Genomic DNA, 27,266 nt, shown 5'->3' on the forward strand with positions numbered 1-27,266 from the left:
ACTTAAAATTCTCACTTTGCCAAGGTCTAGAAACTCATGGTCAATGCTTGCATTCAAGCAAGAGACAAATAAATTTGCCATTTCTCAGATACAATTTTTTTTCTACTGCCAATACAATTCAAAGAAAGTGAAATGCCAATTCTCACCAATCTGTTTGCTCATTCATGAATGATTGATTTATTAAATAAATATTTCATGGGTATGCATAAGTTTTGTCTTGAAAATTCACAACAGATTCTAAAAGTACTTTTTCATTCTTGGCTCTAACCAGGCATTTCTTATCTTCCTTTTCTGGACCCATGAGTACTTTAACTACCTTTCCATCTGAATTTACTGTAAAGAATTTACAGTTATGGTAGTTATTCATTCTATGTCAGTATGTTTAAACTTTCAATATTTAGAAAATACTGTATAAAGGTTGTATTTGTTTTGCATGATCACCTGGAGGTAATGGAAACAACAGTAATAACTCAGATTTCATTATTACAATGCCTAGGTATGATGGTCAGAGAGGATATAACTTTACCCCATTTTACAGGTGAGAAAACTAGCTTCCACATGTTAATAGGTCAGTTAAATTTCCACAGCTGAAAGTCAGGGCTCGTTATTGAATTCCGTACTTCATACATTTCCAATTTAACCTTGTCCTTGTGAATGCTTTATAATAGTTTCTGTGATTCATAATGAATTAATTCTGAGAAAAAACAAGTGTTTTATAGTTTAATTGTGCATTCAGTAAGGTCTGTGATTTAGGCATCTGCAGCATAAAGAATAATCTAGAAAAGTACTCAAATCAATTTTTGTGTATAGATGGAGATTTTTAGAGTTTTGTAGTTTACCACATTTGCAGACTTGCACATGCTGAGGTGGTTTGTAACTTTTCATCCTGACGTTTTCTTACCTGAGAGTGGTTTGTGCAGGCTTGGAGGGAAGGGGACCGGACCCCTCTCCTGACAGAGAAAACTGAGGGCTGACTTGTGTATCACTAGTCCTTCAGAGTTCCCATAAGAGTTCATTTTGTGTTTGCTGTAACTTTTATACAGAGCCAAGCCAGTGTTACTGAACAGTCTTTGCAACTGGTACAAATTCCATTTTCATTATAGTATGTGAAATTTGCTTAAGGACATAAAAAAACTTTCAAACTACATTGTTTAGGATTTTGATGTTTAGTCTTGTTAATATTTGCTATTTCAAAACTAGCCACACAAATAATAGTGATATTTTAAAGGCAAAAAATACTAACATAACTGGTGAATAGCATATAAATATAATATAAAAAGCCTTAATGCTAAATTGTTGTTGTCTTTTCTTTGAATAACTTGTGCTGAGCAGGATAGATCAAAGCAAGAAAAGAATCATGCATTGTATAACTACTGCTTCTTCATACAACACATGTATATGCACCCTGAAATCTTGGTATTTTTGTTTCCATTTTCACATATAGGATCTTGAATTTCAAGGAGATTAAGTCACTTGGTCAGTGTCAAATATCTAGAAAATGGTGAGGCTGAGAGTCAAACCCTACCCCAATAACTACTTTGTTGAACAACATAGGTTTCTGAGAACCAGGCTGCTACTGCAGAAGTAGGCAATTTTATGTCACTGATGCTTTACCTTTTATCTTTGCTTGCTGAAACTTTTCAAGAAAAGAGAATGACTCTCCTGTAGTTAAAAAATGATTATTATTTCAACACAGGAGTTGCATTCTCTGGTTCTCCACTGCAAGAGAGAATGGTGGCTTCACAGTGATGATTCCAAAGAAATATGCTTGGGTATCTCATTGAATGTGATTGAAATAAAATCTTGGGTATCATGAAATTGCATATTACAGAAAACACATTTTGAAAGTTGTGAAACTGATTCAACTCTAACTGTAGTCAATTCAGAACAGAGCTGCCCCAGTGGAAGGTACCAGTGATTGCAGATGTCTTAGAGATGAAAGAGCAAAAGAAGGTATCAAAGCTTTCACCAACCAAATAAAATGACTGAGTCAAAGAAATGAAACATATCTGAGGGCAAATGACATGCTTGGGAGGGGTCTTCGAAAGACTTAAATGATACAGTGATAAAGAAGCACTACTGGATAAATATTTGTTTCTTTGCTAGTAAATTTTTTGTTTTATAAAAAGGTTTTTGACTTGGTATGTGGCTATTCAGAAAGCTTGGTAATTCCATAAAGAAGAAAACTTTATGGATTAAAATCTACCTATGAGACAATGTGGATGAACTTAAGGACATTATGCTAAGTGACATAAGCCAGTCATAAAAAGACAAATATTGCCTGATTTTACTTATACAAGATATAGCTATCTAGATTAGTCAATGCTATAGGTTCAAAGAGCTGAACGGTGATTGTCAGGGACTGGGACAGGAGTGTGAGGAGAGGTAGAGAGGAATGGGGAGTTGTTGATCAAAAGACATAAAGTTTCAATTAAGTAATCTGAGTGAATTCTAAAGACCTGTACAATGTCAAGCCTGTAGTCAACAATTCTGTTATTGTACACATAAAATTTTAAGAGAGTAGATATCATAGTAAATTTTCTTACCTCAAGTTTTTAAAAAGCAAATTATGAGATAAGAGGAAAAAGAATTGAAATAATTGGCCAGTACTAAGCATGAACAAAGCACTGTGCTGGGTAGAATAGAGATCAGCTTTTGGACTGATATGTTTCCTATGTTGGTGAGTAACCAAGAAAACCCAGAACAACAAACTAAGGCATGAAAATTAGTCCAGACAACATAGAAATTGTGATGCATTCCACAAGAACTTAAGTCTAAGTAACTGGGCAACTGCTTGAGAGATTGGAACACAGTCTTATGCTCAGATTATGATCATGGAAGTTTGCCTTTTTAATTTTAAAACAACCAGGAATGAAACAGAATCATACCTGGAGAACTACATTAGAAATTAGTAAATCTAAGAAAAAATTTTAGTAAGAGCACTTTAAAATATAAGACATTAAGAAGATGGAGTAATTTATTGAAACTAATTGATATCAGGAACTTATTAAATTTCTTTGAGGCCCCATTACACTGAGGTCACAGAGATGATTCAAGAAGCAGAAAAAAGTGATCACACATTCCTGGCCTAGGAAGCCCCAGGAGATACTGCTCCTTTACTGTATAAAAATAACTTCTGGGTAAAATCAGAAAGGGCAGGGCAAAGGAGATTTACTTTTCCAGAAAATAAAAAATTACAAATCCAGCCCCATTCAGATAATTGACACTGCAGCATCCAATGCACTCCAATCTATTACTGCCTGGAAGAAATAATTTAAGAGAAAGCACGGCAGGTCAACAAAGATGATGTTGCTTGGTTACTCAAAACCATTTGGTAGCATGCTGAGTTGCTCAGCTTTTAAGAAGAGCACTCTGTATACACATAAGAACAGGATGGAGAAGACCACTTGAAACCATTTCTCATTGTAAAGTTGCTTCATTTGAACACTGCCTCCACTTTTGCAAGGTCCAAGCAAGTTCAGAGGTCATTATCAAAATGTTAACTATCAAGACAGTAATAAATGTTGAATTTAATTATCCTTCTAAATATTAATCTTCCTATAAATATTTTACTTTGAAAGAGCTTGAGCTGTTTGTAGAAGGAAAAAGAAGTCATTTTCAGGCTTCCTGGCTCAGACTCCCAGGGGCTGCCTGGAGGCAGCACTGTCCAGGGGGGAAGTACAGAGCTTTGGAATCAGACTGGCTTGTCCAAACCCTCCCTCTGCTGCTCTGTGCCTTTGGAAAAAATTACTTAAACTGTCTGAGCTTTGATGTCTCATCTCTTCCATAAAAGTAATGATGCTTCTGTTACAAATTACTGTGGGGATTGAGTCAGGAAATGCATGTTCCATGCCTAGCACCTAACAGGTTTCCAACAAATGGCAACTTATCTGAAAATAAGAAAGCTGCAAATATCTTCTCTTTTATTCACAGTCTTTAAAATATCCTTTCACAATGAGTAACAGAGTACAGATAGGGGAGGGAGAGCTTCCAAAAGTCAAAGGGCAGGGGGTTCTAAGATAAGTTGTTGAGTGAAAGTAGTTTGAAACTTATGGAATCTTTTTTAGAATTTAGTTTTATTCTTCAATTTAAAAAAAATTAGAATTGAGTCTATCTTAACAGATATAGTTAAATGAGTTTCAAAATGTTACTGGAGATTACAAAAAATGATTTTCTCTCCAATAGTTTGAACAGTTGGCTTTTATTTGCTCTGGTGGCATATATCTTATTTTATGTACTAAGCATTTTACTAAGAATAATAACATACTTTAGTGCTTAATTCATTAGCAAATTAGTGGTAAGTGATGAGGTATGGAAGTTTTGTAGGTAAATAGCCTAATTTCCCCCTTATATAGTCCATAGACCTCCTGAAAATATGAATACTAGTGTACCCTATGTGTATACTGTCTTTCTACATATACATACTTATGATAAAAATTTAATTTATAAATTAGACACAGCAAGAAATTAATAAGAATAACTTACTGTAGATCTTAGTGAGTTCAGCATACATTTTTCTTATTAGGTCAAGAATTTTCACCTTTTCACAAAATGAAACATTTTGCAGATTTTCTTTGGCATATCCGAACCACAAGCATCATTACCCTTCACTTTTGGTTCATCATTAGGTAAAGTAAGGGTTTTTGACCACAAATATTGTAGTAACTTGAGAGATTATCTGATAACCAAGAAGGCCCTTAATACAGGTAGTGTTTACAACATGGATACAATGGACAAAGGGCAAATACATGTCCTGGGTGAGATGGAGTGGATGGCTCTGATTTCATCATGCTACTCAGAACAGGACACAATTTAAAACTAACAAGTTACTTATTTCTGGAATTTTCAGACCAGAAATAACCAGATCAAAATATAGATAAGGAGAGACCACTGTGCTGTCTTAGAACAGTACCTGGCAACTTGAACACTCACATGTTATTTTTTTTAAATTCCAGTCATCACTGAGCTTGTGCTGAATGCTTTCCAAAGTTTCTGACAAGAATACTGAAAAGTGGGTTGGTGAAGTGGCTCAAGTGGTAGAGCCTAACAAGCATGCGACCCTGAGTTCAAACCCCATTTCTGTGAAAAATAATGTTAAAAAAGTAACAGTAACAGATGGGTGTTTCTGTTATCAAGCACAGATTAGATTTATTCTCAAATCTTAAACTAAGAATTCTCTCTCTCTCTCTCTCCCTCTCTCTCTCTCTCTCTGTGTATATATATATATATATATATATATATATATATATATATATATATATATTAAAATTTTAAATTCTAGATCCTTCCCTCGCCGTGAGATTTGTATTCATTTTAGGTTTATAAAATGCTATTCCAGGAATGGATACATGACTCAAAGGATCAAGCACCTGCTTAGCAAATGAAAAGCCCTGAGTTCAAACCCTGTCACACCCCCCCCCCCAGCATTCTGATTTAAAATGCAATTCCAATTATCTAGGGGGCAGGGAGGATTTGCCAGAACCAAGTGATTAAATGCCTGAATGTTGTAAGTTTACTTACCAGAATAAATATTATTGGTATAAGGGAAGGGAAAGGTGAAAAAGATTAATGAGATGGATAAGTTTATGGATGAATGTGGTAGTGAAAGGTAATAGGAGAGAGGGTTGTGAGAACTTTCATTCGGATCACTAAAAGGAATTACACATTCAGCTATCAAGCTTTGTCTTTGTCAATGTAACCCTTTTGGTAGGCTAAGGGGGTAGGAGATTAGCAGAATTTAGTCCAAACAAGAAAAACGAGCACTAGAAATAATTATAGAATTGAAAGGAAAGCTACTTTTAAGATTTTAAACTGTGGTTCAGTATATCATTGTAGTTAAGAAAGCTATCCCTGAAATGATACTGTGTGGCCTGAAATCGAAGCTCTGTCCCTTGCTGAGGGGTGTCATAATGCAAATAAAGAGCATTAGTCAGTACCTGGCACAGAGAAAAATACTCTGCAAAGTGTTGTTGCTGACGGTGTTGATTGTGATGATCAATACATGAGTCCACAGAAAATCCTGCTGATTACTCCCAAATTGTGTTAATAAAAATAGAGTAATTTGGTACCATTTTCAAATGTGTGAGCATTACCAAATTGACAAGATAGAGCAGAATACTGGATAAACTACATCAATGTATTATTTTTAAATAGTATTAAACAAGAAAGGTCAGATGCTAGAGAACGCAAATTAGTACTCTAATTAAATCACCCACATAGTGACAGATCCAGTTAACAGCAGTCAGTTTTGTTATTACAGAGCAATTATTAAAGTGAAATATTGCAAGATGTTATGTATTATTACTAGGTTTTAAACATTTCATTTTACACAGGCAGAAAAGTACAGATTAATCAGTTTGTTTGATAAGTTAAAAGCTTTTTTATTAAAATATTTATATCATTTGTATAAAGGGAACAATATTGTTGAGACTCTAAAATGAATTCTGGGGCACATGAAAGTACATTCCTTTATGAAGTTATTTGCATGAGCAGCTCTCATTGAACCAGTCTCGAAGTGCCACAGGATCTAATTTGTGAGATTAAATAATAGTTTCTGATTTTGACACTGTACATTTCCTTAAATCACTATTAAATGAAATTATTTTAATATAGCACTAAAGTATTATTTAATTACATTTTATATTCAAGGAATGTAAATGCTTTATTGAAATATTAGAATTTTTCATGGAACTAGTGAAAAGTTTTTACCTCTTCCTCCCCCCTCCATGGTTTCTGGCCTTCAGTAAGCCTTAGGAAAACCTTTATGAGCTCTCAAATTCTGTGGTATTACAACTGGATATATTTAAAACTTCTCAAAAAGATGAGACAGGCAACATTTTCATTCAAGGCTTATGAGTTTCTAATTTCATGATCTGGGACCAGTTATCATCCTCTTTAAACCCCACTCTCCTGATTTGTAAAATCAGGACTAATAATTGCTTCATGATTTTATTGTGAGGATTGCATGATTGTTTCTATACAAATAGCTTAACAAACTACTTGGCAAGATGCAAACTCAATGATTTGTCATTATTTTTATTTTTATTAATCTTCAAGGAGTAGCAATCATTTGGTCAAATTTAGTTAGTACCCACTGATATCTATTGTGAATAGATCCACATGATACAGTGAAGTGTGTGTGTATACACAGATGGATAATGAGTCTTTGATTAATTGTATTTATTTTTTTGCTAGAAAAAATGAGAAGTAATGGTTTTATTCATATGATGCGAATTAATAAAACCAACAGGGATTATCTGGGTTGGGTACCATTGACAAGGTTTTGTATGTAGAGTTCTGAGTTTGGGGAAGCTTTTGTAAAGTCTCACCGTGAATATCATCTGTTTCAAGATATATAATGTGAATATTTTGAATATACATTAGAAGACTTTGATATACCTTCCTCTGTCCTTACTTGAGAATCTGTGAAGATGAAAAGCTACTCTTAAGGAACTCAGAATTTATTAAGGAAATATACATGAATCATGTATAAACTTACCACAATGCATAAGTTCTGAAAGATATGTATAAGGTAACTGTTTAGAGAGCATTTGATTTGGGTTTGATGGAAGAATAGGAGGCTAACAGAGGGAGAAAAAATAGACATTTAAATTCAAAGGGATAACATTGATCAAGGATTAAAATCTTGAGAACATGCCAAGATGAAGTAGGTGGGCTTCTTGAGTGATATGTTGGATGTTCATCAAGGATGTGATTGTTTCAAAGTTACTCCTGGATTCATGATCCAGGACTGAGGATAAATTTTCTTCCTTTGAACACTAATTTAAGGCATTCTTATAAGAAAACATTATTTTTCATGTTTGAGGGGAACATGAAAATTTATTGATTGTACTGTTTTTAAATAGATCACCACCAAAGGCTAAAAGTTTTGTAGCAGCAGGTAAAACAATTAGCAAACTCAGTAATAGTGCCTTTGTTTATACTTCCATTTTCAAGGTTAATTATTTATTTAATTAAAGCCTTCAGAATCAACCAAAGAAGCTATTATCTAGAAACATTAGACAAACATGATTCTCTTGGCAGTGTAAAAATTGTGATAACTTTTTAAACATCTTGGTATCTAGCATTTTCTGACTTTGAAGACTGCATCATCACATTGTTCTTTTATTTGTATTATTTTCTCTGTAATTATTAACTATATAATTATATATTTGCTTTATAAATGAGAAAAATGAGCTTAGAGAGTTAAAAAGAAAACTGACCCAAGATAATTAGGAAGTAGTTGAGCTATTAATTGTACTCAAGATTCTATATTCTTAAAAGATACCTTTTGAGAAGTTAAGGAGGTATTAGATTGGAATGACAAGGAATTTGAGGCAGGTAAGATGTTGTATAGGCTCCTGAAATTATCTGTGAAGAGATGACAGAGGAATAGAGAGAGACACATGGCAAAAAAACATTGTAAAATGGAATCAGCAACATATGAAAATTCAGTACAGAGAAAATGAAATATTGGAGGCAATTTCTGAAGTCTAGTCCTTTTTGTAAAATAGATTACCCTAAAACATAAAAGCAACAAAAAAGAACAAATGCAGTTAGATGAAGATAACAATTTGTGTTTTCATTTGAGTTTAGTAAATTCGGTTATTGTTGGCACTTCTGCTCTGGTGCTCAAATAAAAGATGAGAATAAATATGTGGATTTACTAATGTCTTGGACTTATTCTTCAGGTCTTCCCTCAAGTGCCTGATGTTTGCTTTGGTCTCCCACATTGGATATCATATAATGAGGATGCTTATAATATATGTAATATTCCATTGCCATTGAACACACAATACTCTAATGTAGCCTTGGTGAAATAACTAGAAGGTAAAAATCACAATAAGTCTTTCCTGATTTGATATATTTTTCTATATTGTTGTATTTGTTCTGCTGATCACTTTAGAATGAAGTCTCAACCTGGACTAATTTTGCCATCCACTGCTCTGGAATTCAAGGTATGCTAGAGACTTACCGGAGCTCCAGCTTGCACTGATCTCTTCTGGAAGTCAAGTTCAAGGTTTCTGGGATATTGGTTATGATACAAGAGCTGGATATGGTATGCTGATTACCTTTCACTCTGATATCCTCTGCAGAAACTGCCTCTTTGGGAGCCAGGACCTGTGAGGATGAACTTACAGAGCTGCAATTGAGAGCCACTTCAGGTAATTATTTCTGTTCCTGTCAAAATACTACCTTGTCCTAAATAAGCTAAATTTGTTAATCTCATAATTTATGTAATACATGTTCCCTGAAGTTTTGTGCCATTCAGTAATCCCCACCCAAGCCCTGATAACTTCTTTGCATTTAGCCCTTATCCACTTGTCCCCCTTTCTCCTTGAGTTGTACTGACCTTGTTTAGCAGTTGATGCTCCTCTTTCTCATTCAGCTTCCTGCCTCATGCCTCAAAGTATGTTTTGCTTTGCTTTACTAATAAATCATTCTTTTTTTTTTGTTGGTGGTGGTACTGGAATTTGAACTAGAAAGCTTTGGGCTTTCTAGACAGATACTCTACTGCTTGAGCCACGCTTCCAGCCCTAGATTACTCTCAAATATTAAAAAATAAAAATAAAAGTTCCCTGGAACTGCTCTGATTAGATCTGATCATATCTCTTGTATAGATAAATGAAAAGGAGAATCAAATACATCCAATGTTTAGAAGTACACATGACATGACTAAAGTTTCTTAAATTTTTTAAAATTGTTGCTCTCCTGGGGGATACATTGTGACATTTACAAAAGTTCTTATAATATATCATAGTTGAATTCACTCCCACCATCATTCTCCTTTATCCTCCCTCCATCCATTCCTGAAATAGTTTCAATAGATCTGATTTTTTCCATTTACATACATTTGTACACAGTATTTATACCATATTCACCCTCCTACCCTCTCCCCAAGTTAGCCCCCCTCCCACTGGCATCAACTCCCAAGACTGAATCTTCTGTTCTCCATTCTTGTAAAGAAAAAAAATGATGTTTTTGTTTGTTTAAAATAGCTATGCAGTAGTTTTCCTTGTGACATTTCCATATGTGTGTGTGTGTGTGTGTGTGTGTGTGTGTGTAGGTATGTATGTATGTATCATAACCCTATAACCGAAATTGGTTCATCTCCTCTATTTTTCCCCTTTCTAACTTCATCCCCTTCTTAATGGTGATTTCAACAGGTTTAAAAACTCTATACTCATTTGGAGTGATCTTTTTCTCACTCCCTTGTTCTACTGACCTAACAGGCCTAAGTGGGGGTAACAGGAGATGCAGAAAGGACAAAAGATAGATAAACAATCATAAAGCTGAGCCAAGTGTGCTGGGCACTCAGATGGAGACACATAACAGCCTCATTGCTTCTTTCCCTCTAATAACTCTTCTTTTACTCTGCTGCTTTTCTTTGTCTTTATTCTTTAAGGCCTTACTCCTTTACAATTCTTTAAAACCTTGCTTCTCAAGTCTTTCTTCTCTATTCTTTAAAGCCTTGTTCCTTAGACTCACTCTGTCCCATGTTCTCTCTTTAACTTTCTTAAAGCCTCAATGCTCACACTTGCACTGTCCCATGTTTCCTCTAATCTGTAGCATAACTCAGCAGCCCACGAGCAGAGTCATTGTCACAAGCAGCCCACCAATCAATCCATCCCTTATCCAAAAAGCCCTCCATCAAAAAATCCACTGGTAAACAAGGAGGTAGAGCAACAATTCTCAGGGAGAGGCATGGCATTGTAACAAGAGAAACCTGTGTTCCTACTTCTCTAAACGCAAACAACTCAGGAAAAGCAGCTGTGCTGCATTCTCTTTCTTTTTTCTCATTTATTCATATATGCATACAATATTTGGGTCATTTCTCCCCCTACCCCATGCCCCTTCCCTTTCCCCCTGCCCCATCCCTCTCCACCCTTATCCCCTAGCTTCCAGGCAGAAACTATTTTGCCCTTGTCTCTAATTTTGTTGAAGAGAGAGTATAAACAATAATAAGAAGGATAAAGGGTTTTTGCTAGATGAGATAAGGATAGCTATACAGGGAGATTTCTTGCATTGCTTTCATGTACATATGTGTTACCTTCAAAATTAATTCTTCTTGAACTTTTTCTCTAGTTCCTGGTCCCCTTCTCCTATTGGCCTCTGTCACTTTAAGGTTTCTGCATTAGTTCCTTTGCAATGAGGACATCAAATACTATCATGTTTTTTGGGTTTCTTACCTATCCTCATACCTCCCTTGTGTGCTCTCACCTTATCATGTGACCAAAGTCCAATCCTCTTGCTGTATTTGCCCTTGATCTAAAGTCCACATATGAGGGAGAACATATGATTATTGGTCTTCTGAGCCTGGCTAACCTCACTGAGGATGATGTTCTCCAGTTCCATCCATTTATTTGTGAATGATAAGATTTCATTCTTCTTCACGGCTGAGTAGAATTCCATTATGTATAAATACCACATTTTCTTGATCTGCCTTGCTCTTTTCTGTGGTGGGGCAGTGCCAAACTCAGCCTGTCATTGAGCACAACTGTGCTTATGTCAAGTTCTCATAGGCTTATCATAATCTGCTCCCCACACTCATTCTCGTATAGGAAGTAGAGATTTTAATTTTTAGAGAAGTTTTAAGTTTGTAGCAAAATTTAGAGAAAGGTACAGATTTTCAATATCTCTTTTCCTACATGTTAATAACCCTTCTCATTATCACTAGCCCACACCCATGAGGTATACTTATTACAACTGATGAAGCTGAATTGACATAATTATCACATAAATACCATCTTTTCATGGCATTATTGCTCATTTCTTTTTAGCATTGAATAACATTCCATTGTCTGGATGAACAAGTTCTTTATCTATTCACCTACATAATGTTAATGCAATTTGTTTGCTTCCAAGTTTTGACAATTAAAAAGAAAGCTGCTATAAACATCTGAGTGCAAATTTTGTGGGGACATAAATTTTTAATTCCTCTGAGTAAATATTAAGGAACACAATTGTTGGATCATATGGTAAGAGTATGTTTACTTTTCTAAGAAACTAATAAACTGTTTCAAAGTGGTTGTACCATGTTGCATTCCCACCATCAAAGAATGAGAATTCCTGTAATTTCCACCTCCTGATATTGTCAGTGGTCTAGGTATTGGTCATTCTAATTGGTGTGTAGTGCTGTTTCATTGTTTTTATTTGCATTTCTCTGATGGTAGGTGATGTGGAGCATTTTTGTAGTATACTCATTCATCATTTGCATATTATTACTGGTGAGGTGTCATTTATGGTCTTTGGCCCATTTTTCAATTGTGTTTTGTTTTCATACTATTCAGTTTTCATGTATATTTTGCATGACAGTCTTTCGTTGGACATGTCTTTTCCTGGTATTTTTTCATGTTGTGTCTTGTCATTCTCATGATTATGTTGTTCATTAAAAAATTGAATTTTAATGAAGTTGAGCTTATCAATTCTTTCTTTCATGGATTTTATGTTTGGTGTGGAATTTAAAACTTTGTTGCTAAATCCAAGGTTACCGAGATTGTCTCCTATGTCATCTTCTTGGAATTTTAAAGTTTGTGTTTTACATTTAAGTCTGTACTCATTTTGATTAATAGTTCTTAATGGTGTAATGCCTTTATCTGGATTCTTTTCTGTGCTTGTGGATATTTTGTTCTTCTTAATGAACAAGTAATTTCTGCTTGATAAACTCTCATGTTTATATTTATACCCTGTGACATTTCACCTGAATGATCAGTTTATATCAAATGTATAAAAATATGTGAGAGATTATTTTCAGTAATTAATAGTATTTGGATTTTGTATATCATCTTTAAAGATTCACTGGTCTCTGTGCTTTGCAAGTGTATATATGTATGCTAAAAAAGTGGCAGCCATACCATCTTAGCTGCATTATATCCAAATAATTTAAGCTGAAATTCCTCCTTGTTTCTCTACCATACCTTGTTTGTTTCTGCAACACAAGTATAACCTCAGTTGCCAGATTTTTGTAAGTGGGATAATGTGCTATATAGAAGAAATGATAACTAAAAGTCCATTGCATGCATGATGATATATAGAAATACTTTTTAAAAGATTTTTCAAGTGAAGACATCCCTCCAATTTGAAGTCAGGATGTCCCTCTTCAAAAACTCCAGCTTCAAGGTGAAATGTACTTTCACCTACATGTCTCATGGCTTTTTAAAAAATAATTTTGTGCTATGTTTCCCTAGAAATCTAGAGAGCATATGTAAGACAAAATGGGATAAACTCAGCCTTCCTCTCCCACCTCAAACCAATAAAAATTTTCATTAATGATGTTTGTATAATATGGCAAAAGATTATCAAGCTGGAAAGAGACCCACTCCCTATAGATAAATTTCTTTATTATTTTTAAAAACAAAGACTGAATTCCACATCTTTATCTTTATCTTTAAAAATTTGTAAATTTAGACATTCTCATGTCTGTATATTTTCATCTAGATAGTCTGTAGAGAAATCAAATACAACAAATGTCAAATCAAACACTGGTTTCTGAAAAAAATTCTTTTTTCATTTTTTCTCCATCTCAACTAATAACAGCAGGCCATAGACCTACTTACCCAAACAATAAAACCAGGACCCATAGTTATCTTCAAAATATTGTGGGTGTCTTCTATGTGCCAGGGGCTGCTGGGCACACATTTTGAATAGCACAGATGAAGGCTCTTTTATTTGACAATATTTCTAGATGAATAAATGAAGAATTTTCATATTACAATAACTGTGGTAAAGGATGTGAAAGAGGTGATTTAGCAAACCAGAGATTGTTAAAATGTAGTTGCCTCATAAACAGCATTAGCACAATCTAAGAAGTTGAAAGAATGCAAGTTCTTGGCATTCCCTCCTACCCCTCCACACACAAACCTACTGAATCAGAAGCACTGGCAGTAGAATCCAGCAATCTGAGGTTTTACAAGCTCTTCAGATAATAGTGATTGCTACTCAAGATTAAGGGCTTCCTCACCTATCTAGTGAGGAAGTTGCATCCAGAGAATTTGTCTGAAAAAGTGACAGATGAGCTGAGTCTGGAATAAAGAGAAGGGGCCAGTTATGCAGAGTTTGTGGAAAGGTATTCTGACAAAAGTGGAAAAAAGTTGATTGCATTCCAGGAAGAGAAGGAAGGCTAACATGGTAGAAGATTTCAGAGCATAGGTGATGTCAAGAAGTAGGAAGGGCCTATTATTTCAGCCATCGTAAGGAATTGATATCTTATTCTAAATAAAATAATAAACTATGGAAGAATTCAAGCAGAAGAATGGCTTTATTTTGGTTAGTTTTGCAGAATAAATAAATTATAGGAAAGCAAGAGTAAATCTTATCTACTTATGAGACCACTTCAGAAAAAGAGTTAAGAAAACTAAAAACATTGGCAAGAAAAATGTACAGAAGTGGATAAATTCAGCATGCACTAAATATTTTGGAAGTAGAAATAGTAGGACTTGTTGATAGATAGGATGTAATGTATGAGAGAGAAAAGAGGAGTCAAATATTGCTTGGGTTGGATGGTGGTACCATTAACTAAAATGGTGGAGATAGGAAAAAATTGCATAAGATGTGCCTGCTGGACATCAAGACAACTGACCTCATATTAAGTTTGATATATTTTTTAGACATCCAAGTGGGGAGATGTAATTTAAAGTCATGGGTCTGAATGAAATCATGTAAGGACATAATGTAGATAGAGAATAGGGGTCAGTACCAATGCTAGAGGAATCCCAAGATTTAGATATTGTTTAATGGAGAGGACCTTGTAAACATGAATGAGGGGGAGCTTTCAGAAAAGTTCCATGAAACCACAGTAACCCAATACAGTGAAATCAAAGAGAGGTATATTTTCCAGGAGAAAGGAAGCAGTAGGATTTGTTTCATTTTGAACACAGGAATTTAAGTAAGATGTGAAAACTTGACCTGGGAATTTCACAGCATGGAGATCTTTAGTGACTTAGAGAAAAGTAATTTTCTTTAAGAAGGTAGACCTCACTTTTTTTTTTTTTGAAGAATGTGATTTTATGGAGAGAAAATGCAAAAACAAAGAAAAAATTAATCAGCCCACACCATATTACCAAAACAAAACCTCTTTTCAATTTTATTCAAGGGGAATAGAGAAACCAGGTAGATCTGAACTCTTCCTTTTCTCCTCCCAAATTTTCCTCCTATATTTAATTCAGTGTTCCAACTAACTTGTATTGCCATATTCCAGGCACTGTTCCAGGTTCTGTGGCACAAAGATAAACAAAATAATCATGATTTTCAGAAAATATTTACCAATTAGGGCAAATAGAGGATACAAAGATAAATTTCACATACAGTGGTAAATTGTTTGACTTCAACATACTGGAAGAAAAAAGCAACTTACCTAGAAACACTAATCTTAGTTCAAAATTCAGAGGAAACTTTTTGGAGAAAGAAACAATGAGTAGTACTAGCATAATACAGCTTTAATTTTAAAAATACTTATTTTGTGCTAGGCTTTCTACTGACTGCTTTCCATATATTATCTGTAACAAGTCTATGAAGTTGGTATTGTCTAATTTCTCAGATATTGATACTGATAGTTCCCAAGCTGGATCTGAAGGAAGTTGTGAGAATTATCAAGAAAAGATGTTCTAGATGAGAAAAGGGAGTATTTAGTATGAATAGGGATGGGAAATGCATTGCAAACAATTGGATGTTTCTTAAACAGTGCCTACAAAATGTCTGCTGGACCAGGAATGTCAGCATTACCTGGAACTTGTGAGAGACGCAAGTACTCAGGTCTCACTAAATTCGGAACTTTAGAGGTGAAGTTCAGCAAGCTGTCTCTTGGGCTTACTGATGCTCCTGATGTTTGAGAAGACTGCTGTCAGGCATTTGTTGCTAAACAGGATGTGGAGAAAAGTAAGACTGTGGTATAGACAAGGATCAGATATCACAGAGGTGTTCTTGCTGTACACAGAAGATTGAGTTTTTTCTTTATAAAGGATGGAGGTCACTGACAGATTTTCAGTAGGGTAGTCCTATTGAAGTAGATCAGATGGAAAATAGATTTGAGTGGGGAGGAACCAGACAAGGAGTCCATGGGGAAGTCCAGGAGAGAATTCTCACAAGCCAGAGGTCTTGAATAAGAGATACTCAATACATAAAACTGAAGATGTCCCAGTTACTGTCCTCTGCTGCTTCTTCACCTGATCACTCCATGGGCTTAAAAAGTATGCACTGTGTTCTCACTTACATGGAAGCTACACAAATTCATGTTGTATAACAGAATAGAATAGTGATTATCTGCGAGTAGAAAGGATAGGAGGAAAAGGGAGAGGGGGAGGTTGGATAATGGGTATCAAATGCAGTTAAATAGGAGGAATAGGCTCTAGTTTTCTTTGGTATAGTAAAGCAACCACAATTTACAATTTATTAGATATTTCATAAAGAACTAGAAGAGAGGAGTTTGAAGTTTCCCATCACAAATTAATTATAAATGTTTATGGAGACAGAAATTCAAATTAGCCTGATTTGATCACTGCATTCTATACGTGCATAAATTATATCATTATTCAAGTATTAAATTATCACACCATTCCCTATAAATATGTACATTTATGACCTGGCAATTAAAAATAAAGTGTGCAATGCTTTCTTTGAACACTCAGAAGATAAGTTCCCAAGCACAGCTGTATAGTAAAATGAGGGGAAGCAACCCAATGGGCTGGTGCTTAGAGTAAAGGGGTATCAAAGAACTAGATTTGTTTAGAAATTGTATATTATAATTTGTAGGACAAATTGATAGTGGTTTTCTAATTATTTTGTATTATTTAAGTGAAAATAGTCTAAAAAAATCTTCAAAAACTTTAAAATATAGTTGATACATGGGTATGTAGTAACTTACAACATTGCCATTTCAGGCATATTAAAAATTCTGGGAGGGGGTAGGCACCATGGTACTTGTCCATAATCCCAGCTACTTGGGAGGTGGAGATCAGAAGGATCGTGATTCAAGGCCAGCCCAGGCTAAAAGGTAGGGAGTCCCCATCTCAACCAATAAACTGAGCATGGTGGTATATGTAGAAGGCATATATATAGGTATATGTAGAAGGATTGCAGTCTGAAGCTGTCCCCAGGCAAAAGTAGGAGACCATATCTGAAAAATAACTAAAGCAAAAAAGGGTTAGGCTCAAGTGATAGAGCACCTGCCTAGCAAACATGAGGCCCTGGGTTCAAACTCCAGTACTGAAAAAAAAAAAAAAAAGAACTGGGAGAAGTTAATTGTAGCATACTTCTATAATATCAGACAACAACATTTTGTTTTCTTTCTATTACTCTGAAATATTTAAAAATGAAAATACCATCTGAACATTGGGAAGTTCTAATGGAAACTAATACACATTTTAAGTTTATGTACATACATATCACAGGGTTTAACCTACAAATAGATATTCTGTTTTCTGTGTTCCACAAGGAAAAAGATAATTAAAAATACATATGCTATAAATGCAACAGCATTGTGAAATGCTATTATACGTTTGTTATTTGTGCATGGGATGTGGTAGAAAGGAGACATTGATAAAAATAAAACTGTTTCAGCATTTTTGTTTGGAACTTCATGTAATGTATTTATACTGTCAGTATGACTTTAATGCATTTAATGCTATATGTTTTTTTCCTATAAAACATTTTATATTTTATGGCATTTTACAATTGAGGAAATGTGGTAATTGAAAATTAGAATGTAGCCACACCTTTCCCTAACCCCAAATCCTAACCTAAAAGTTTTCTAGAGAGTAGTTTCTTCACATTAATCTTCTCAACTCTAAAGTCTATTTATATAATGAATGTCAAATTTATTTCTAAAACTCTCTTTGAGAATGAAATTGACCTTTTATCCTGACTTATATGAAACTTTATGATGTGTAGAAGTTACCTTGTGATTATTTTTTGCATGATTAGAAATTTGCAAAGTTCTTATGGCTCCAAAGAGCCTACCTGTAATAAACAGCTTTCACCTTCTAAACCACAAAACGGGCCTGAATTGCTTGAGCATTAGAGCTAATTGCCTGCCTACTTCAAAGGAAGAACCGAAAAGAGAGAGGAGGAGAAAAAAATCACAGAAGCATGGGTATTGCAGGCAAATCCACTGCTAAGTGTTATGAGTTGTGGCTTGGAGGAGCCAGGCAAAGTTATGGCCTCAGAACTGCTGTTTGTGATTAAGTTGATGGGGAGAGTCTATCCCACAATCTTTCCCTGCTGTGGACACAGAGTCTTTGTTCACATTCAGATTTCTCAAACTGTTGCCAGGGTCAGGCTGAGGTCAGACACACAGTGATGTATAGAAGAACATGTCTGGGAATTTCTCTCACACTTAAAACACATACCAGAAAACGAAGAAGAGGACCTTGCAAAATTTGATGAGACCCAGATTATACTGTAGCTTTTCTTTTAGTGCCTTCGTAATTTTCTTTTTCTTCTGACACACAATGTTTTATTAATGTGAGTTGCGATAGCCCTTACAATTTTATGTCCTCTCAAGATAAGGACGCTCAGTAGCACTATGACACTTCATTTTCCAGCCCTAGGGGAAAGGTTCAGTAAATTTACTCAAAGAAGTCTTACATCCCTTCCCCAGGATGAGTTGAAAAGTAATTGCCATGGGCCTGACACTGGATATTATGCCACATGCTTGGAGTTGGCAAGGACACAGCTGAATCTGGTCATGATCTCAGTCTTCCAGCCTCCCAAACTTTGTGGGCCACCGTACCCATCAGCAGGGCCTGGTGCTGGGAAGAGAGAGCCTGTGTTTGATGAGTAATTGTCACTGATGAGTGAAAGCAAGCTAGAGCCAGGAAAGATTGATTCTCTGTCTTAAAGTGAAATTTCCATGTGCATTTGCCTGAAAGGGAAACTTTCCCTAAACCCATAAATGACTGACTACCTTAACAGGGGTCTCCCTCTGCTTTTCTACAAATACAAAAATGGAATATTGGAATAAGTGGATTTGTGTGGTGCCTTGGAGAACTCTCAGTTGAACCAAACTGTTATTTGAATGTATTAAATAAACTTGTTTTTCCTTTGGCTCCTTGGAGTTTTCTGTGGAGCCCAGAGCTATCTCCCTCTGTTGTTTTCCTGTTCACACAGTGGCAGAGCAGGGCTGGCAAGTGAGGCACTGAATAGAATTTTTTCTTTTTTTTTTTTTTTTTTGTCCTCAGCTGCTACATATGACAGTAGATATTTCATTCTGCTGTCAGAATGTTATTAATAAAACATGGGGTATGGAGAGGGGCACGATTTCCCCTTTCAATCACTATAGCATTTGCAATGAAAATTTTATTCAGTGTGTAATTTTAAGTTAATGCTTGACACTTAAAATGTCCGCAGCAGCATTTTGTATAGTTATTGAAGGGTTAATTGTATCATGTTCTCTACATAAAAGCTCTGCTTATCAAAAGCAAATAGAAAAGTGTATGCAAATGTGTGTTGATGACCTTTTGCCTTTCCAGGGTTAATTTATATGGTCATTAAAGATTTTATGAAATTGAGCAGCCCTGGTGCTTCAAATCCCATTTTACCTTCTCCTAATTTATGTAATTCCTACCTGAACCGGAGAATATGATTTTATTTTTCGTGCTGCAATGAAAACAGCAGGCCATGCTGTGGGGAGTTGCAAGTCTGGTTATCTGGCATTACTCAGATTGCTAAAAATTCATTAAAATGTGACATCAGCACACTGAGAGACAAATGATCGCAGGATGAAAGAGAACAGTGGGCCTTTCACGGATTAGTGCTGCACAGTCCCGGCACAGAGGCTAACTGCATAAACAGATTAATCCACCAGCAGTGGCATAGCTAAGATTTACAGAATAATTAAATAGGTTTGAGTTACTGTGAGGATTTCCATGTAATCTAGCTGGTGTGAACCTGTGAATGAGGAGTGGGGTGATGTGGTTGTCTTAGAAGTATACTTTGTTAGGTCCTAGGCCCTGTATAGCTCCTCCTATTTAAAAAAAAAATCCCCAACGTAACTGAAATTTTGAGATCATCCTCTAGCAAAATTTTAAAGAACTTGTCCAAGGTCTGGTGTCTGAAGGCAAGGGCAACACCTGTCTGTTATTTAACCTGTTGTTATCACATTATTTCACCAAGATTTTTTTCTAAGAATCTGGTTTGTTCTAAAACCCACTCAAGTCCATGGAACAGGCTCCATGTTATTACAAGTTTCTATTGAAATTGCAAAATTGCCTTGCAGTCAGTGTTTTCATCTTTTTCTGCTTAAACTGAACCAAAAATGATTTCTTTCATTTCAATTTAGGATGGATACATGCTCTCAATAGATGCAGATGAAGTTGCATTATATAAAAATTTACATTAGTATGGTCACACCATGTTCTAGTGTAGACTTTTGCGTAAATGTATGTTCTTTTTGAGCAGAATTATCTTCAGACAATTCATAAGTGAAGTCTTTAAGTGGGCATCTCATTTATCCTAGTGTGCATTTTGGGGGATTTTCAATTTTACTAACTGGTTTGCCTTTCTTAACAGAAGAACAACGTGAAGAGGCAGAAGGAACTGTTAAGCCTACCACAGTGACTGAGGATGATGAGAAAGATACAAATGAGAGAGACAATAGTGAAGGCAAGAACTCCAGTAAAGACTCTGGTAAGATGCTAGACTCCCTGCCTTTCATTTTCCTGCACCCATCCATTCCCTGCAATCAACGTTTCTCTCACACCCTTCGTAGCAAAGCTTATTAAAAGCTTTTATTCATTTTAAACTGTCTGAACATTCCCACTACTATTCATTGCATGTGCATTTTGCATGTGATTTCTATCAGTAGCCTTCCATTGACCTATTTTTAATCATAACCATCTGACAGAATAGATGTGCATAAGTTGAAGAATATTACAGGACAACCAGCAAGATTATTTTTTAATCAAATCAGTTTGTGTGCTTGTAATTTTTTAAGCGCCTTTCATTAATCTTAGCTATACTTGTGATTCCTCTGATGGCATATTAATTTTTCATAAGTGCAGGATTAGATATCACTTGAATTTTGTCATTCAAACATATATACCCTCTCCCAAACCATGTAACCCTAAAAATAAATGTTATTTTTACCCTTCTTTTTTTGTTTTTCAATTTACACTCAGGAATTTGCCCTTTTTAAGGGCATCTCTTTGAGGCATTTCAAACAAAATCCAGTGAAAAAGTTTACAGATGATTCAGCCTAAGAAAGAGGAAATATCATTGAAAAGGGATTATGTACTGGGTAATTTTGATCTTCTGGAATAGACAAATCTCAGTAATGAAAGCTACTGTCTTTGAAAACAAACCTTCATGTCATGACATTTACTTGTACACAAACAAACCTTAGGCTGGCATCTGGTGTGGATACCTAAGGCTTTTTCTGTGTTTGATTTGGCAAATATATGGCTTCATCCATGCTTTGTATGTATGAGATGGAAATCTATGGTCGCAATGAATATTACATTGGCTACTTTTGCTGCACGCTATACCTAGTTTTATTATGTTGGACTCATTGAAGCAGAAGAAGTGCTGAAACGGGTTCAAGCCTATTAGTTTCAGGTAGTCATCTATCTTTTCCTTGAATTTCAGTGACAACCGCATATAAAGAAGCTTGTATTTACTATGACAGTATTGGGTGGTGAAAAGGTATCATTTTATTCAGTTTATTTAATCTGAATTATCCCAGATTTGTGAATCAGTCTTTGCATATCCAAATTTCGAATTCCCTTCAAAACTGGTTCCCACACAGTTTAATGAAAAATTTCTAACAGCAATCCAGTGACAAAGGTGCCATTGTTATTTGCTTCTAGAATATAAGGTCTAACATATGATTCTAATTTGATTTAAACAAAGAAGATCTAAGGTTGGTATGGAGCTTCAAGCTAAATCTCTGAAAAGATGCCCTAGCAGTATATTAGCAGGCTGGCTCCTGAGGCTACTGACAAGGAATTTGAAGTACCTAGTGGTCAGTTAATGTCAAGGGCAGTACTGTCTAAACATCATTGAAAAGGATTGCAAATAACCAGGTGGTTAGTGTATTCACTCCATGATGGACCTCCTCAACACTAGCAGCTTCCTTCCTCACTGTTCAGCGAGGTAGGATTTAGTCTGTGATCAGTGATATCTTTCACACAGAAGAAATAAACCACATTGTAAAATTTTTACTTCTCTTTCTTCAGAAGAATATATAAAACACACAGATGTCGCATTGGTGTTCACTAAGTGCCCATGTAATACTTAGGTATAGGACATTATGGTTATTATTAAATATCTAACAGCTAGTACCTTGTAAAGGGTGGATTCTGGTAATCTCTTGACAGTGGGTTTCATCAAATTGAGGAAGGAGTCTTCCTTGGAGCATACCACAGATACAGGCTCTGGTTCCCCAGTGCAGTTTGCTGCTCTACATAAGCAATGGGCTCAATAGCTCCCTAATGGCCTGGTGAATTATTGCTTGTCCTTGTTGTGCTTAATTGTACCAAACAAACAGAACTCAGGCATAGGAAAGGACACATTACTGCATAATAGTAGCTATTTAAAACAAATTTTATTCCTGTAAAAATGCCTTCTCAGTATATCTTCAGGGCTAAAAATGAGCTCTGAGAATGGCCATCCAAAAGCAAATGTTGAGATGCAACTCTTTAGTTTAGAAACCTCCTAGCCTTTAAAACTGTTCTTATTAAAAAGAAACATGAACACTTACCAAAATCTTGTGCTTTTTAAATTGAATCTTACTAGGTTAAAAATTATTACATGGGTTTTTTTTCCTTATAAATATTACTAATGATTGGATAACCACACACACAGACATAAACACACACATGAACACATTCTTTTCTCTATCAGTTAGAGTGTCAAAAGAACACTAGTGATCTTACAAAGTAATCAGTATCTTAATATGTTAGGTAGGAGAACAGTTTGACTCCTCTTTAACCTAGAACTTTTAGACAGGAAGGAATTAGCATGTGTTAGGAAGACTGTGTTTGTGTAATTTGTTGTGCTGTGTTGCTGACATTAATCTCTAGGACCAGAGCATTCAAACGAGACTTGGCAATATGCAAGTTATATTTGTTGAATATTCATTCATAATGGAAAAGCCTCCTAATACCTCATTTATATTGTCATTTAAATCTAGTGCCACTTTAGATTAATTATAATCCAAATTATAGCTCTGTGCAGTTCAAGAATTAATATAAAGCTTATCCAGATTAATACATTTGCATTGAAAATGTAATATGTCTGTGCCGTGGCTAAGGGGACCACTTTTTAATAAGGGAGTAAACATGAGGAAAGATGGAAATTAACCTTCATTATTGCAATTAAAATTATCTTTTCATTCTAGTCTCGTTAGAAAGAGTACTGTACCAGTAATTATAACTTGGAATTATTTTGAATTGAATAACATGTTATATCCAAGTTTTGTAGTATTCAAGCTTTATCAAATATATTGATTCATAAATAATAACTCAGTATTTTTTATTGTTTTTCAAGATTTGCTTTAACATGTGTGTTATTGGATTTTCCTCACTTGTTATGAATATAAACCATTTTACAACCATCTGTATTTTAGGGATTGAGGATTATTAAGGAGGCTGGCATCTGAATTGCAATGAATTATGTCATTTTTATATTAGCACTCTTATGCAAGTTAAATAATCTTATAACTGACAGATAATCATTGGCTTGTCTATTTGGCAGTGCTTATTTGTAATTAGACTTCAATTTTCAGTTAAAATTCATTAAAATGATACTCTTCTTTGAGGATATTGTGGTGTCCTTCATAATACAAAGTAAATTTTTCTCATTTCAATTTTTTTTTCTGGTCTAGGGTAAAAAATAGGGTTTATTTCAAGTTGCAGATATGAACTCTGTGTAATCACAAAACCTAATATAACTTTCTTAAAATTAATTAACCCTTATTTTAATAGAAGACATTTCCAGCAAAACACATTCTGAAAAAAAAGACCCCAGGTTTTATTTCCTGTAATTTACCAGGGATGACATGCTCTTAAACTTGAGATAGCAACCATTTGAGTTTCAAATGTAACTGCCATTGTCTTTACAAATAATCCTGGTGCCCTCCCTCATCCTCAAGGGTCTGTGTTGCCATATTTCTTACATCTCACTGTTTTCTGTTTCCTCTTTTAATTGGTGGTTTGCATTTTTCCTGTATCTAGCCATACTTAGGCACCCAGCCCATATTTTTAACTTTGTAACTTCTTAGTTTAAAATAAAATAGTCTTTTGGAAACTCCCAGCTTATGTGAATATCATGCTTTAATTAACTAAGTTATTAGCCAAAATCCTAAATTTGATGTGTTATGTTGGGTTGAATCCTATTGCCAATATTTATTGCAATATTCGTATGACAGTGACTCTAAAACTTAACTTTTACTTCTTTATAACATCATTAAATTAAAAAGAAATTACATTTTGAGTGATATTAATAGGCATAAAATAAAACAATGCATCATTAACACACATTGTATTAATTATATTAAACATTACACCAGCGTTGAGGCTTAGTGACATATTTGGGGGGAAGTACCAGAGTTTGAACTCAGGGCTTCATGCTTGCTAAAAGGTGCTGTATCACTTGAGCCATGCCTCCAGCCCTTTTTTGTTTTAGTTATTTTTCAGGTAAGTTCTCACACTTTTTTTGCTTAGGACCAGTCTTGTACTGTGATCCTCCACCTATGCCTCCCTTGTAGCTGAGATTATAGATGTATACCACCACATCCAGCCCAGTGACATGTTTTAAGCCTTAAAATGAACACTGTTTTTCATCCTTTATAATATCAATACTAGAATAAGATACATATTATATATGTTTATGGAAATAAGTGCATGGCTAATATAGTTTGAAGTTTCTATTTCTAATGTTCCAAAGGGCCTAGAAACACCAAGTCATGGAGGTTCTTTTTCAACTTGCATGTGACAATCTTTGATAACTAGAGAATTGAGTCAACTTATTATTTGGTTTTGTTCAGTTGTAACACATATATAAAAAATGGTAAGAGAGTATGACATGGTATTAATCTTTTAAGGAAACATGTTATTACTCACTAAAGAAAAATTTTAAAGAAAAATCTGGTAATAAAAAGCAACTGATAGACACTTGCTGATTTAAATGACAACCATTTTGTCTTGCACATTAAATAGTAAAATATATTTGCAAATATTAAGTATTATATTTTTCTTAAATCTTTTTTTACCCCTTTAAAAACAGCAGCATAAATTAAATGCTATATTTCTAAGGGATTAAAATGAATTTTGATTCCTGGATTAATTATGAGATAAACATTCCTAATTTTGGCATATTTTTGGATTTCTGATACTTGGATATTTTAAATCAATATAATGAGACCTTAAGTTTATTTCAAATTTAAGTTCATTCAACTACAAATAGAAATTATTTTTCAAATACCTAGAAAGAATTTAAATTTCTCCAAGGCATATGTACATAGAGAACAAATACACTAATTCAAATAAAATTTAGTGTTTATAAATCTAGAAATCAGTGTACTCTGTTAAAAATTTAGTACTAATTTTATACCTACTGCAAACCTCATGGTAATAAAATTATTATCATTATGTCTTTTAGATTCTATTTTAATTTCATTATACTCATAATCATTCTCTTTCAAAAATTTTTTCTGAATTTGAAATTTCTGAATTTATTTATATGTCATAACACATCTAACTCTATACAAGGTAGAAATAGAATGGATTTCTTTTTGTCCATTTGACTTTGTTTCCATAACATCCTTGACCTTATTTTTAAATTAAGACAGAGTTATTTTGCAATAAGGTGCAATTTGTTCATTTATATGAACTGTATGTGGATTGAAAAAAAGTCAAGATAAATCTTCATGCACAGCATACAATCAGATTATGCCTGGACTATATATTTACGCAAGGTCTGATAGCAATCAATGGTTTAGCTTCATTGCATTTCAAGATGTATTTGCACCCAGTTGTCCAGTGATAGTGTCCTCACCCTGGAAATAATTTAGTTGCAAATTGACTGGAAGATGGTGAAAATTGAAAGTTAAAATTAGAAATACTCATAATAAACAGCAGAAAAAAGGTCAGATGATCCCACACAATGATGAGATTGGAATGGTTGGTAAATGAGATTTTGTGTTTGTCGTGAGATGTATGTGACATGCCTACCCAATGTCACTGTAATGTCCAGTCTCGCAGAGGATATTATCGGGGAAATTGATGCTACAGAGAATTTTCTGTTAGATTGGGAAATTAGAATTGTGTTCTTTTCTTTGATGTGTTATGTTGCTCATCTAGGCAAAATTTTAAATCCTCTTTAACACCAAATATTTGGATTAACCTCATAAAACAATTGTCTTCTTGAGATTTGTATTGTTATGTTACGTGCACAGACAACTGCTAAAACCTCTACAGCAAGGAGTATCTCACATTAGCAGCAGCAAAAAATGTATGGCTAATTTTAAAATCCTTCTATTTTTTAAATCCATTCATAGCAGAAAAATATTATTTTAGTTTTTGAATTATACTCAGTTCTTTTCAGAATTTCAAAATCTTCTCAGCACTAAAGAATTTACAAAAAAGATAGGTCATTAGATTTTAGAGAAAATAATTATTTTCTAAGTTAGTATTTATGAATGGAAGTGGATTTGCTTTAATGTGATAAAGGCATTCTGAGACACAAGAGAGCACATGTTATTGATGAACCTTTCAAGGTCACCTAGGGTTATCTAAACATGAGACAGGAGTACATTTTAAAATATATTTATAAAGTCCACTTAGTCAGTGGATACAAAGAAGTATGCTTTTGCCTTTTGAGATTAGCATCATTTAAATGTGCCTGTTTCTCTCTCTCTGTGTGTGTGTGTGTGTGTGTGTGTGTGTGTGTGTGTGTGTGTGTGAGAGAGAGAGAGAGAGAGAGAGATTCAGTGGATTTTTTGGTTGTGACATTATAAGTGTTTAGAAATTGAGTTTTTTTATTCTTTTTGGAAATCAGGAATAAGTACACCAGAGAAGGAGCTAAAAGTTAGTGTGTCAGGGGGCACCCAGCCACTCCTGCTGGCAAAAGAAGAGGATGTTGCAACAAAAAGGTCAAAACCTACAGAGGACAACAAATTCTGTCATGAACAGGTAAATAGGTTGTTTTCCCTTTATTGTTTAAATTTTTTTTGTTCATTTTATTGACTCCTGATAATTTTAGAGCCCCATAGATTGCATGCTGTTGAAATGCTGAAGGCATCACAATTGGCAATATTGTTAATTTCTGGTATCACT

General features: G+C 34.6%; 1 protein-coding gene across 3 annotated transcripts in view; it reads left to right on the top strand.

Moving 5' to 3' along the window:
* Positions 1-27,266, top strand: part of Zfhx4 (zinc finger homeobox 4) — a 177,396-nt gene that overhangs the window by 132,189 nt on the left and 17,941 nt on the right. For all 3 annotated transcript variants that reach the window (XM_020183405.2, XM_020183403.2, XM_020183404.2), the window contains exons 5-7: positions 9,096-9,164; positions 20,503-20,619; positions 26,989-27,122. In XM_020183405.2, coding sequence (XP_020038994.2) covers positions 9,096-9,164; positions 20,503-20,619; positions 26,989-27,122 — 320 coding nt within the window. The remainder of the gene's footprint in view (positions 1-9,095; positions 9,165-20,502; positions 20,620-26,988; positions 27,123-27,266) is intronic.

The sequence above is a fragment of the Castor canadensis genome, chromosome 3 (assembly GCF_047511655.1).
Source record: "Castor canadensis chromosome 3, mCasCan1.hap1v2, whole genome shotgun sequence".
NCBI lineage: Eukaryota > Metazoa > Chordata > Mammalia > Rodentia > Castoridae > Castor > Castor canadensis.